Raw genomic sequence first — 13,709 nt, 5'->3', positions numbered from 1 at the left:
CAGAAAATAGATAGCTTAGGTGTATGCAGACTTAAAGTGACAGTCAAAGACAAAGTGCATCATCTCATGTTTTCTGTTGTGGCTGAAGGACTTGATTCAATACTAGGTGACAAAGCTTGTGAGGACTTAGAACTGGTCAAGAGAGTCTACCGTATAAACTGTGCCATAAGCAGACCAGATGACGCGGTAGATTCTGTAGTGAGTAATTTCCAGGATGTGTTCAAAGGATTTGGAGTTCTACCATTCACTTACAAGATCCAGCTAAAGGAGGATGCTCAGCCAGTGGTACATGCTCCACGGAGAGTTCCAGCACCCCTGCGTGACCGGCTCAAGAAAGAACTGGACAGAATGACCACACTAGGAATCATCAGGAAAGTCGAAGAGCCAACAGACTGGGTTACCTCCATGCTATGTGTAAAGAAAAAGAACAATGATCTAAGAATATGCATGGATCCAAAGGACTTAAATGCAAACATAAAATGTGAACACTACCAGATTCCCAAGCGAGAAGAAATCACCAGTGAAATGTCAGGTGCCAGATACTTCACAAAGCTCGATGCCTCACAAGGATTTTGGCAACTAAAACTGGATGAAGAGAGCACCAAATACTGTACCTTCAACACACCATTTGGCAGGTATTGTTTCCTCAGAATGCCTTTCGGGATAATATCTGCATCTGAAATCTTTCATAGAGCGATGGAACACATAATTGAAGGTCTGGAAGGAGTTCGGGTCTATGCTGATGACATCATCATCTGGAGCTCCACACTGAAAGAACACAATGAGAGACTGACTAAAGTGCTACAGAGCATACGCCGGAATGGACTGAAGCTCAACAAAGCCAAGTGTCAGTTTGGCGTCCAGGGAGTCACTTTCCTAGGAGATAATCTATCTGGTAAAGGAATAGAGCCAGATATGGAAAAAGTAAACGCCATACTCAACATGCCCCGACCCACTGACAAAAAAGGAGTGCTACGCATCATGGGGATGATAAACTTCATTGGAAAGTTCATTCCTAACTTGTCAGCCAAGACAGCCTGTCTGCGAGACCTGCTACATAAAACAAATGAGTTCGCATGGACAGAAAGACATGAACAAGAGTGGATGAACCTTAAAACAGTGCTGACAACCACACCTGTACTCACCTTCTTTGACCCAACAAAGAGAATCAAAGTGTCAATGGATGCATCAAAAGATGGCCTAGGCGCGGTCTTGCTACAAGCAGAGGGTGAAGATTGGAAGCCTGTTGCCTATGCTTCCAGGTCTATGACTGACTCTGAGTGTCGATATGCCCAGATTGAAAAGGAATGTCTAGGCTTGGTAGTTGGACTAGAAAAGTTCCATGGCTACATATATGGACTTCCCACCTTCACAGTTGAGACAGACCACAGCCCAATGGTTGCCATCATAAAAAAAAAAATGAATGAGATGTCTCCAAGGATTCAACGACTCATGATGAAGCTGCAAAGATATGACTTTGAACTGATCTACACACCAGGCAAACACATAGTGTTAGCAGATGCACTACCCCAAGCACCCACAATGAGTCATGTGAGCTCTACTGAGGAAGACGTGGATGTTCATGTGAGTATGGTCACTGCTGTGCTGCCCGTGTCAGACACAAAATCAAAGCAAATAGCAGAAGAAACAATAAAAGATACAGTATTACAAACAGTAATAGAGAACATTTATCATGGTTGGCCAAAAGGTTCCTGTCCAAAATACTTTCACATAAGGTCAGAGTTGAGTGTCACAAGTGGACTATTACTAAAACAGAACAGAATAGTCATTCCACAGGCACTACGTCGAGACATGCTCAAAAGGATTCATGAGGGACACCTCGGAATTGAAAAATGCAAAAGGAGAGCAAGAAACACTGTTTATTGGCTTGGCATAAGTAAGGACATTGAGAACATGATAGGCGAATGTGAGACTTGTCACTCGCCACCAGAACAATCTCATGAAAACACATCAGACTTACCCGTGCTGAGAAGATCCACACGTGAAGTAAAAAAGCCTGATAGACTTAGTCTTTGAGTATAAAGTAAAGCTTTGAAAATGTGTTGACTGTTGTGAAAATGTTTATGTTTATAGAGCACTAACAAAAGTGTTACTGATATCATCTTTATCATTTTTCTTGAAAGTTGATTGATATTGATTTTGTTTAACCTCAAAGAAAGGGGGATGTAATGATGAGTAACATGTCATTCTAGAATGGTACACTAGGTGGAGCTGTATGTTGCTGTATGTAGGAGCTGTATGTATATAAGAGTGGGGCTACCCACGATGCACTAGGCTACCCAGAAGGCAGTAGTCAAGATGGATGCCTGCATGGATGCTGTACAAGTCCACATGGCATGAATAAAGTGACTAGCTCAAGCTAGCTGTTCATAATGAAAACGACTCATTATTAATGAACATAACAACACTGACACACACAGACACACATACGCAGACAGACACACACACACACACTGACACATACACAGACAGACACATGTGCAGACAGACAGACACACATGCATACAGACAGACACACACACAGACAGACACACGTACACACACACAGAGACACGCACACACATGCACACACAGACAGAGAGACACACATGCACAAACACTAATTGCCTACGGTAGATGGGTGCATTGTCAGTCTACCAGAGTTTGTACGTGTTTATGAATTACTGTACCTGTAGAAGCTGCAACGGAGCCAATCAAGACTGAAGGGATGCCCATTATACAACTACCAAATGCTCCTGCTATTGATAATATTTGAGCATTTTTAGTGGAGGAAGACGCCAGCACTCTTTGAAAATAAGCCTGCCATGGTATTCCTCCCAACACCTGTAGATGAAAATTAAGTTCCAGTCTGTCTGTGAAAACCATAACATTAATAATGAATTGCATGACATATTGTAGTATCAAGACTGAAAGCTTCAGTATTGCTACATATTTCAGCTTCTAATGTACTACAGAAACAGAAGAACATTTATAGAAAATCTCAGGTCAGGAATATTACCCTATAAATGGCACTTACTGGGCAAATGCAGTATTAACGAGTTACTGTGGTACTGAGCCAATGGCCCTATTTCTAAAATATGGACTGCTAGGGGACTTTCTATGGTGAAGGGGAAAAGGGACAATATTCAAAAGTACCATACTATTAAAATACCCTTAAACTTTCCATCCTCTGCATGATGTTCATTTTCACAGGGATATCAAAGGTGGCTCTTGGGACCCTCCTTAGATTGAGAGGGAGATTTACTGTAATAATTGTCTTGCTTCTTTTCTTAAATGTCAATTTATTTAAGTCTATGTAGAGTTAATTAATTGTGAATTAAAGTTCAGAATAACATTAGAAATATTAGCTTCTGATAACTGCAACATTTAGCAGGGAAGATTCACTATCTAAAATAAGGATGAATATGAACTAATAATTGGACCTACATTAAGTCTATTAGTAAAAATAAATCTGTTCTGCTGACACTTGGCCTGCTTGACTGTTTGAAAACTAAGACTAAGTCTGAGTAAAAGTAACTAATTTTCCTTTCATTTTCATTTTCCCCTGTGGAATACTGAACTTATTTCTCTACCATTCAAAGGTACCATGGTCCTTCTACACATTAATAATCACTTAACAATATATTTAACTAATTTTTTTAAGCATTTCATAATTTGTCTTTCAGCAATTTGCCAACAGTAGGAATGCACATAGAAATGCAAATAATACATTTGGAATCCCATTTAGCATTAAGATTAATGTTCCCCATCAGTTTATATACATCAATATTTTTCATAACACTTTAATCCATGAGGTAAATTTACCTCCTAGTGTAAGTGCGAAAGGTGCAGTACTCTTTAATCTGCATCAAAACTGCAAGAAGAAGAGAATATAAGATTAAATGATGATGATGAGAAACCACTCTCCTCTCTTGAAGTATGCTATAGCTAAACTTAACTATGTACCTGACTGGCCATTCTTGTTATCACTAATCAGCAACTCATTCATTTATACCAGGTAAAACAATACATTTCACTATTAAGCAGGCAACTGCTATTCCTTACCATTAGCAAAAGATCATCTATCCATTTTCCAATAAACCTCTCATCAATTTTTCCAAGCCAGGGTTTTTGATAGACCTCCTTAACTGCTGTGATCTTGATGCTTGTAACAGCGTGATTTAGAATTGTGAATGGCACACACAGCCACTAAAAGAAAGGCCAAGAATTGCAATTATCCACTCATAGTTCACACAGTGAATACATTTAACAACTGCCTGTTCAATACCTACTGAGGCTGGGAGATTGGTTAAATTAATAATCAGGCAAATAATTAGTTGTGTCACTTAATTAATTCATAAATTATTCTGTAGCTCTGATAGAAGATTTCAACCCAAAATGTTAGCCTGTTTTTCCGCTTTTCAGATGCTGATGCACCTGCTGTGTATTTATGGCATCATTTTAATTTCAGATTTTCAGCATTCATTGTTTTTCTTTTTATTTCAATAACTTAATGTCAATAAATAGTGTCAGCCGTGGCTCAGTTGGTACATAAGAACATAAGAAATAGGAGCAGGAGTCGGCCATTTGGCCCCTCGAGCCTGCTCCGCCATTCAATCAGATCATGGCTGATCTGATCTTGGGCTCAGCTCCATTTCCCTGCCCGCTCCCCATAACGGGGAGTTTGCAGATTCTCCCCGTGTTTGCGTGGGTTTCCTCCGGGTGCTCCGGTTTCCTCCCACAGTCCAAAGATGTGCGGGTTAGGTTGATTGGCTATGATAAGTTGACCCTTAGTGTTAGGGGGATTAAATACATGGGGTTACGGAGATAGGGTGGGATATGTGTTGATGTAGGGGTTACGGGGATCGGGTGGGATATGTGTCGGTGCAGGCTCGATGGGCCGAAATGGCCTCTATCTGCACTGTGGGGTTTCTGTGATTTCTGTGAACCCTTCAATCTGAGTCAGAAGGTTGTGGGTTCAAGTCCCCACTTCAGAGACTCTAGGCTGACATTCCAAGTGCAGTACTGAGGGAGTGCTGTGCTGTCGGAGGGGTCATCTTTCGGATGAGACGTTAAACCTCTCAGGTGGATGTAAAAGATCCCATGGCACTATTTCGAAGAAGAGCAGGGGAGTTCTCCCTGGTGTCCTGGCCAATATTTATCCCTCAATCAACATCACTAGAACAGATTATCTGGTCATTATCACATCGCTGTTTGTGGGAGCTTGCTGTTTTTCTTTCTTATTAGTGTTAATTTACAGTAGTATCATTCCTAACAAAAAAACTATCACTACTGAATTCTCATATAGATGTCTGACGACAGGCCTTTTATGTAGTGGAACAAATGAGAATAGTGACCAGTTTGGAGACATTGGTTAAGGGGGGAATTTTATTCAGGACATCTGGAGAACTCTCTGTTCTTCAAATAGTGCAATGGGAACTTTTACATTCACCTTGACAGGCATCTCATTTGAAACATGGCACCTCTGATAATGCAGCACTCCCTCAGCACTGCACTGAAGTGTCAGCCTAGACTATATAGGGGCTGGAACCCACAAACCTCATCCTTCAAGGTGAGAGTCCTTCAACTGAGCCAAGCTGACACTTAGAAAGATCATTTGAGCATGTGACCAAATTGATCTGTGTAATCAGATTCCAACAAACCCTTTTACTTGGGGTTTTAGGGCATAGGGGAGAACCTGAAAGAACTGATACAAAAATAATTTTAAAATGGGGTTGAAAAAAGAACTGTTACTCACAAAGGAATCCCAATTTACAACAGACATAATCAGAGGTTGAACTGACCACAAACATGGGCATAAAGTCAAGCATTATTGTGTTAAAGCAGTGGCCCCAAATATTCCAATCTATCTTTAAACAAATACAAGATACAGTATTAGAGAGTCTACAACTCACCAAACCAAAGAAAATGCATCCTAATTGAACAACGTCAGTATATGCTACTGAAAACAGTCCCCCAAGTAACGTGTAAACCATTGCCACACAGGCTGAGATCAGCACTGAGAGATTCTGATTTAGGTCCAGCATGACACCAGAAGTTGTACCTGAGTAAAAAGGTGAAATTGATATTCAGTTTTTAACCATTAACAAAACAATATTTGGCAGAAAAAAACAGGATTACATTAGACTAAAAATAGCAGCTCTGAAAATCCATCGGCCTTCTGATACAGACCAGCGATAAACCCATCGACCTTCTGATACAGATTGGCGATACACCCATCGACCTTCTGATACAGACCGGCAATACACCCATCGACCTTCTGATACAGACCGGCGATACACCCATTGACCGTCTGATACAGACCGGCGATACACCTATCGACCTTCTGATACGGACCGGCGATACACCCATCGACCTTCTGATACAGACTGGCGATACACCCATCGACCTTCTGATACAGACCGGCGATACACCCATTGACCTTCTGATACAGACCGGTGATAAACCCATCGACCTTCTGATACAGACCGGTGATAAACCCATTGACCTTCTGATACAGACTGGCGATACACCCATTGACCTTCTGATACAGACCGGCGATACACCCATCGACCTTCTGATACAGACCGGCGATACACCCATTGACCTTCTGATACAGACCGGCGATAAACCCATTGACCTTCTGATACAGACCGGCGATAAACCCATTGACCTTCTGATACAGACCGGTGATAAACCCATCAGCCTACTGATACAGACCAGTGATACACCCATCGACCTGATACAGACCAGTGATACACCCATCGACCTTCTGATACAGACCGGTGATAAACCCATCGACCTTCAGATACAGACCGGCGATAAACCCATCGACCTTCTGATACAGACCGGCGATAAACCCATCGACCTTCTGATACAGACTGGCGATACACCCATCGACCTTCTGATACAGACCGGCGATACACCCATCGACCTTCTGATACAGACCGGCGATAAACCCATCGACCTTCTGATACAGACTGGCGATACACCCATCGACCTTCTGATACAGACCGGCGATACACCCATTGACCTTCTGATACAGACCGGCGATAAACCCATCGACCTTCTGATACAGACTGGCGATACACCCATCGACCTTCTGATACAGACCGGTGATACACCCATTGACCTTCTGATACAGACCGGCGATAAACCCATTGACCTTCTGATACAGACCGGCGATAAACCCATTGACCTTCTGATACAGACCGGTGATAAACCCATCAGCCTACTGATACAGACCAGTGATACACCCATCGACCTGATACAGACCAGTGATACACCCATCGACCTTCTGATACAGACTGGTGATAAACCCATCGACCTTCTGATACAGACCGGCGATAAACCCATCGACCTTCTGATACAGACTGGTGATACACCCATCGACCTTCTGATACAGACCGGTGATAAACCCATCGACCTTCTGATACAGACCGGCGATAAACCCATTGACCTTCTGATACAGACCGGTGATAAACCCATCGACCTTCTGATACAGACCGGTGATAAACCCATCGACCTTCTGATACAGACCGGTGATAAACCCATCGACCTTCTGATACAGACCGGTGATAAACCCATCGACCTTCTGATACAGACTGGCGATAAACCCATCGGCCTACTGATACAGACCGGTGATAAACCCATCGACCTTCTGATACAGACCGGCGATAAACCCATCGACCTTCTGATACAGACCAGCGATAAACCCATCGGCCTACTGATACAGACCGGCGATAAACCCATCGACCTTCTGATACAGACCGGTGATACATCCATCGACCTTCTGATACAGACTGGTGATAAACCCATCGACCTTCTGATACAGACCGGTGATAAACCCATCGACCTTCTGATACAGACCGGCGATAAACCCATTGACCTTCTGATACAGACCAGTGATAAACCCATCGACCTGATACAGACCGGTGATAAACCCATCGACCTGATACAGACTGGTGATACACCGATCGACCTGATACAGACCGGTGATAAACCCATCGACCTGATACAGACCGGTGATACACCCATCGACCTTCTGATACAGAACGGTGATAAAACCCATCGCGGCATGGGAGCCTGCCAGCAAAAACGTTAATTAGGGAACCTCCCCCTGATTGGAGATACTCCAGTGGGAGTGTTGCGGAAGCCCCGTGAATTAAGCTGTAACCTGGATACACTGGATCCTGGCCTGTGTTGCGAGTGTCTGTGGGGACTTGTTGACGGTGGAACCACTGTGCACCCTAAACATGATCCCCAGTGTTAGAGGGGTTGTGGCCAGGGGCAAAGGCGCTCCCAGGCTGAGAGTTTATTTGGCTCTCAGCCTGGGATCAGCCAGGCCCCCAGCATGTCGAATGAAAAGAGGCATACGGGCCTCAAGGTTGGTGGAAGTGGGGCCCACCGATGGATCCAGGCCTGGGTTTTGGCCTGGAACCCCCCCCTCCAAAGGACTTCACCAGTCTTTGGCCTCATTCCTGCCACCCACTCCCACTCTGGTGCATACCCAAGGCACCTACCAGCAAAATGTTAAATAGGTACCTCCCAACTGACCCTGAATACTCCAGTCGCATCAGCGGTGTGGTGCTGGGCGGATCCCGTCACTTTTCCCGGAATCAAAGCGACACAGGTCCAAGCCCAATGTCCTTTCTTTGCCTGTCGGTACCACATCTGCCATAAGTTCAACATCTATCAAATGCACTTGTGACAAAAGCGATGGGCTCGATTTTAACTGCCCTGAGGAGGCGGGTTTGGAGGCGGGTCAGCTGCTAAAATCGGAAAAAACTGGCTTCAGGCACCCAACCCGTCTCCATCCCGCCCCCCAAGCGATTTTAGTCAGTGTTTGTTCAGCTGCTCCCAAACTGACCTGACTCCAACCGGTGGGACAGATAGTTAAGGCAGTTAAGAGCCTGTTAACTGCCCTGATAATCCTACTTTGATCGAGGTTTCCCATTTTTGTGCCTCTGGCTCCTGTTTCCCGTCGTGTCAGAAACAGTCCAGCTGCAAGGAGACGAGTTGCTGGAGGACATGATCTGTAGTCATTATTGGTGCAGAACTTTAAAAGCGCTTCTCCAACATGGCTGACATTCAAATGCAACAACTTTGTTGTTGGAGGTTTGGGATAAGATTTTGCAAATCTACTAACTTTCTGACTGGTCAAGCTGACACACATCTGCTGTTTGAACTGATTGGGAATCATTTCAGGCCACTTTGAGTGTGCGCTTGCAAGATTCTTGCCTCAACTGAAATCTATAACAATGGGATGGGAACCATTTACATCCTCTCATCCTGGTCGCCAGATTCGGAGGAAGAGCAACGCGGCTTAGTGCTGCCGGATGCACAAGTGACTCAGCGCCCAGCCTCCTTGGAGGAAGATGAAGAGGAAGAGGAGGAGGACGAGGAGTGATGCCATGCGGGGCCGGATGTGGCCAATCCAGCAGCAGGCGAACACATTGCTGGCCATCAGGCAAGGGATGCACACATCCATGCCAGATTCACGAGCTTACACTTCAAACACAGGTGGCTGGCAGATGGAGATGAAGATAAGGTCAAGATTCTTAACACATCATACATCATCTGTCCAATAAACGGTGCTTTCCGATCACTGTCACCACCATCATTATAAATGGAATTAGCCCTGAGCCCTCACTGTGCAACTTCCATTTCCCAGAACACATAGAGCAGAACCTCAACTGCTTGCCATCACTTTTGTTTAATTACATCACAACAGGAGGACACTCGATAATTTACAGCACAATAACACACCCATGTGACTACCCTTGTGACTATTTGTGTGTTAACTTCCTCTTATGCGTGCTTCTACATGGTGCTTCCCCTGTGGCTTCAGCAGATGTAGAGGCAGCTTGCTCACTTTGATGCTGCGCCTGCCTAGATGCCTTTGGCGGGCGTCCTCTGGGTTTGGGAGCCTGGAGGGCTCCGCAACAGTCTGCTCCTCCTGTGGCTGTGCAGGGGCTGAGACGGCCATCTCAGTTTGGTGAGGACTCTGGGGCTCTGACCGAGGGCGCCGCAGTGGCATGGTCGTGTGAGCGCTTGGAGAGGAGCCCACACTTCCTTTCTTCCTTCCTTCCTTCCCACTGTCCAGGGCCCCAAACACCCCTTCCAGGTGAAACAGCGATTTACTTGTACTTCTTGCAATCTAGTATACTGTATTCGCTGCTCACGATGCGGTCTCCTCTACATTGGGGAGACCAAACGCAGATTGGGTGACCGCTTTGAAGAACACCTCCGCTCAGTCCGTAAGGGTGACCCCGAGCTTCCGGTCGCCTGTCATTTTAATTCACCGCCCCATTCCCACTCGGACCTCACCGTCCTTGGCCTCTTGCATTGTTCCACGGAAGCTCAACGTAAACTCGAGGAACAGCACCTCATCTTCTGATTAGGCACTTTACAGCCTTCCAGACTCAATATCGAGTTCAACAATTTCAGATCATAAGCACGGCCCCTATTACATTTTTACTTATATTTTTTATCCACACCTTTGTTTTGGTTTTTCCCTCCCCCCCACCTTTCCTTGTTTTTTCTCTCTCCCACATAGCAGCTGTCTCCCATTCTGCCAGCACATTTCACACCTAATCTAGAGCTGTCTTTTGTCTCCACTAGTCCTATCACCATCTCGTCTCGTTTTGAATACCTCTTAATGTCTCTTCTCTTTTATTCTCTCCCAGCCTGGCCTCTTAATCTATTTCATTCCCTGTGCCCCTTTAGTCTTGATAAAGGGTTTTGACCTGAAACGTTGACTCTAATTTCTCTCCACGGATGTTGCCTGGCCTGCTGAGTTTTTCCAGCATTTTCTGTTGTTATTTCGGATTTCCAGCATCTGCAGTATTTTGCTATCGTACTAGTGTTTGGTTCACTGCCACACCTCTTCTAGGAATGCCTACCTTGAAGAAGTTCTGCTCTTCTCTTTGACAGGATCTCCGTTTGGCTCTTCAACCTTGTTCATCTTCATTACTTTCAGTTTCCCTTCTCATGTTTGATCAGGTAGCTGCCAAGACTCAGTTTCACAGCCACATCATTTTCCTCAGCAACTGTCTCTGGTTCCGACTTATTCCACGTGGATTCCAACTAAACTTCCACCCTTCGTGTTTCGGATCCACCCAGGATTACAAATATCTCCAAGATATTTATCGTTCCTCGAACTACTGCTCTCTCCGTATCTTGAGATCCACGCTCAACGCCATGCGGTGCCACATGAACACTCTCGACCTCTCTCTTCAGCAACACCGGCACACTCTATCTCAATGCTGTCCGGGTCCACAGTTCCATTTCATCCTTCGACTCGTCCGACGCTTCAACAAAAACCTTTTTTTCTTCCTTTCCGATGTCAAGGATCACAAACTTCATCAACTCTTGGACACCAACGCCCCTCCGGAACCTTCTTCCCCTTCACTTTCCTCTGACCCCCCTTCTCCCAATCTCACCCCCTGCCGCGTTTTCACTATCCCCTCTGACCTTCCCCTCTCTGACCCCGAACAATCAGTCCTCAGCAAAGGCCTGAGCTTCATCCCCTTACGCCCCCACCTCAATGAATTTCGAGCTCGGCACGATGTTGAGCTCTTTTTCCGCCACCTTCGTCTCCGTGCCCACTTCTCTGGCCAGGAGTCTTAACCCCGCACGACTGACCCTTTCTCCCACTTTCAGAATTCCCGTTCTACCTGGACCCCTCCCCCTGGCCTCTTACCCTCTCTAGATCTTTTCATCGCTAACTGCCGCCGTGATATCGATCGTCTCCATTTCTCTGCTCCCCTCACTCACTCCAACCTACCTCCCTCTGAACTTGCAGCACTCCATTCTCTTAGATCCAACCCTGACATTGTCATTAAACCTGCTGACAAGGGTGGTGCTGTTGTTGTTTGGCGAACTGACCTCGACCTAGTGGAAGCTGAACGCCAACTCTCCAACACCTCCTCCTACCTCCACCTGGACCATGACCCCACTACCGAACATCAAACCACCATTTCCAAGACTGTCACTGACCTCATCTCCTCTGGAGATCTTCCCCCCGCGGCCACCAACCTCATAGTTCCCCAACCCCGCACAGCCCGCTTCTACCTCTTTCCCAAGATCCACAAACAGGACTGCCCTGGTAGACCCATCGTTTCAGCCTGTTCTTGCCCCACGGAACTTATCTCTTCCTATCTCAACTCTATCTTTTCTTCCCTTGTCCAGTCTCTTCCCACCTACATCCGTGACTCTTCGGACGCCCTCCGCCACTTTAACAGTTTCCAGTTTCCTGGCCCCAACCGCTTCCTTTTCACCATGGACGTACAATCCCTCTACACCTCCATCCCCCAGCAGGATGGCCTGAGGGCGCTCCGCTTCTTCCTTGAACAGAGGCCCGACCAGTCCCCATCCACCACTACCCTCCTCCACCTGGCTGAACATGTTCTCACATTGAACAACTTCTCCTTTAACTCCACTCATTTCCTCCAAATCAAAGGTGTTGCTATGGGTACCCGCATGGGTCCTAGCTATGCCTGCCTTTTCGTGGGATATGTGGAACACTCTTTGCTCCAGTCCTGCTCAGGTCCCCTCCCTCACCTCTTTTTCCGATACATTGATGACTGTATCAGTGCCGTTTCCTGCTCTCGCCCTGAACTAGACAATTTCATTCACTTTGCCTCCAATTTCCACCCTTCCCTCACCTTCACATGGTCCATCTCTGACTCTTCCCTTCCCTTCTTCGACTTCTCCGTCTCCATCTCTGGGGATAGGTTATTGACCAATATTCACTACAAGCCCACTGACTCCCACAGCTACCTGGACTACACTTCCTCCCATCCCGCCTCCTGTAAGGACTCTATTCCATTCTCCCAGTTTCTCCGTCTCTGCCGCATCTGCTCCGACGATGCCACCTTCCACACCAGTGCTTCCGACATGTCTTCCTTTTTCCTCAACCGAGGATTCCCCTCTACCATGGTTGACATGGCCCTCGACCGTGTCCGTTCTATCTCCCGCGCTTCTGCCCTCACCCCTGCCCCTCCCTCCCGGAACCATGATAGGGTTCCCCTTGTCCTCACCTTTCACCCCACCAGCCTCCACATTCAACGGATCATCCTCCGCCATTTCCGCCACCTCCAAAGTGATCCCACCACCAAAAGCATCTTCCCCTCCCCTCCCCTTTCAGCATTCCGTAGGGACCGCTCCCTCCGAGACACCCTAGTCCACTCCTCTATCACCCCCAGCACCCCTTCCCCTTCACCTGGCACCTTCCTGTGCAAGCGCAGGAGATGTAACACCTGCCCTTATACCTCACCCCTTCCAGGTGAAACAGCGATTTACTTGTACTTCTTGCAATCTAGTATACTGTATTCGCTGCTCACGATGCGGTCTCCTCTACATTGGGGAGACCAAACGCAGATTGGGTGACCGCTTTGTGGAACACCTCCGCTCAGTCCGTAAGGGTGACCCCGAGCTTCCGGTCGCCTGTCATTTTAATTCACCGCCCCATTCCCACTCGGACCTCACCGTCCTTGGCCTCTTGCATTGTTCCATGGAAGCTCAACGTAAACTCAAGGAACAGCACCTCATCTTCCGATTAGGCACTTTACAGCCTTCCGGACTCAATATCGAGTTCAACAATTTCAAATCATAAGCTCGGCCCCTATTACATTTTTACTTATATTTTTTATCCACACCTTTGTTTTGGTTTTCCCCCCCCCCTTTCCTTTTTTTTCTCTCTCCCA

At 46.2% G+C, this 13,709-nt stretch overlaps 1 protein-coding gene across 1 annotated transcript in view; it reads right to left on the bottom strand.

Annotated features, from left to right (window-relative positions):
- LOC147111971 (high-affinity choline transporter 1-like) overlaps positions 1–13,709 on the bottom strand; it is a 52,851-nt gene that overhangs the window by 15,133 nt on the left and 24,009 nt on the right. Inside the window, exons 5-7 of the mRNA XM_085998306.1 lie at positions 5,916–6,064; positions 4,066–4,209; positions 2,691–2,844 (exon numbers count right to left, since the gene is read on the bottom strand). Of these exons, the coding sequence (XP_085854432.1) occupies positions 2,691–2,844; positions 4,066–4,209; positions 5,916–6,064 (447 nt within the window). The remainder of the gene's footprint in view (positions 1–2,690; positions 2,845–4,065; positions 4,210–5,915; positions 6,065–13,709) is intronic.

This window comes from Somniosus microcephalus, chromosome 10, assembly GCF_052327205.1.
Source record: "Somniosus microcephalus isolate GS21.2 chromosome 10, FLI_Smic_1.0, whole genome shotgun sequence".
Taxonomy (NCBI): domain Eukaryota; kingdom Metazoa; phylum Chordata; class Chondrichthyes; order Squaliformes; family Somniosidae; genus Somniosus; species Somniosus microcephalus.
Note: the sequence above shows the minus strand (reverse complement) of the source record. Positions and strands in the feature narration are given on the sequence as shown.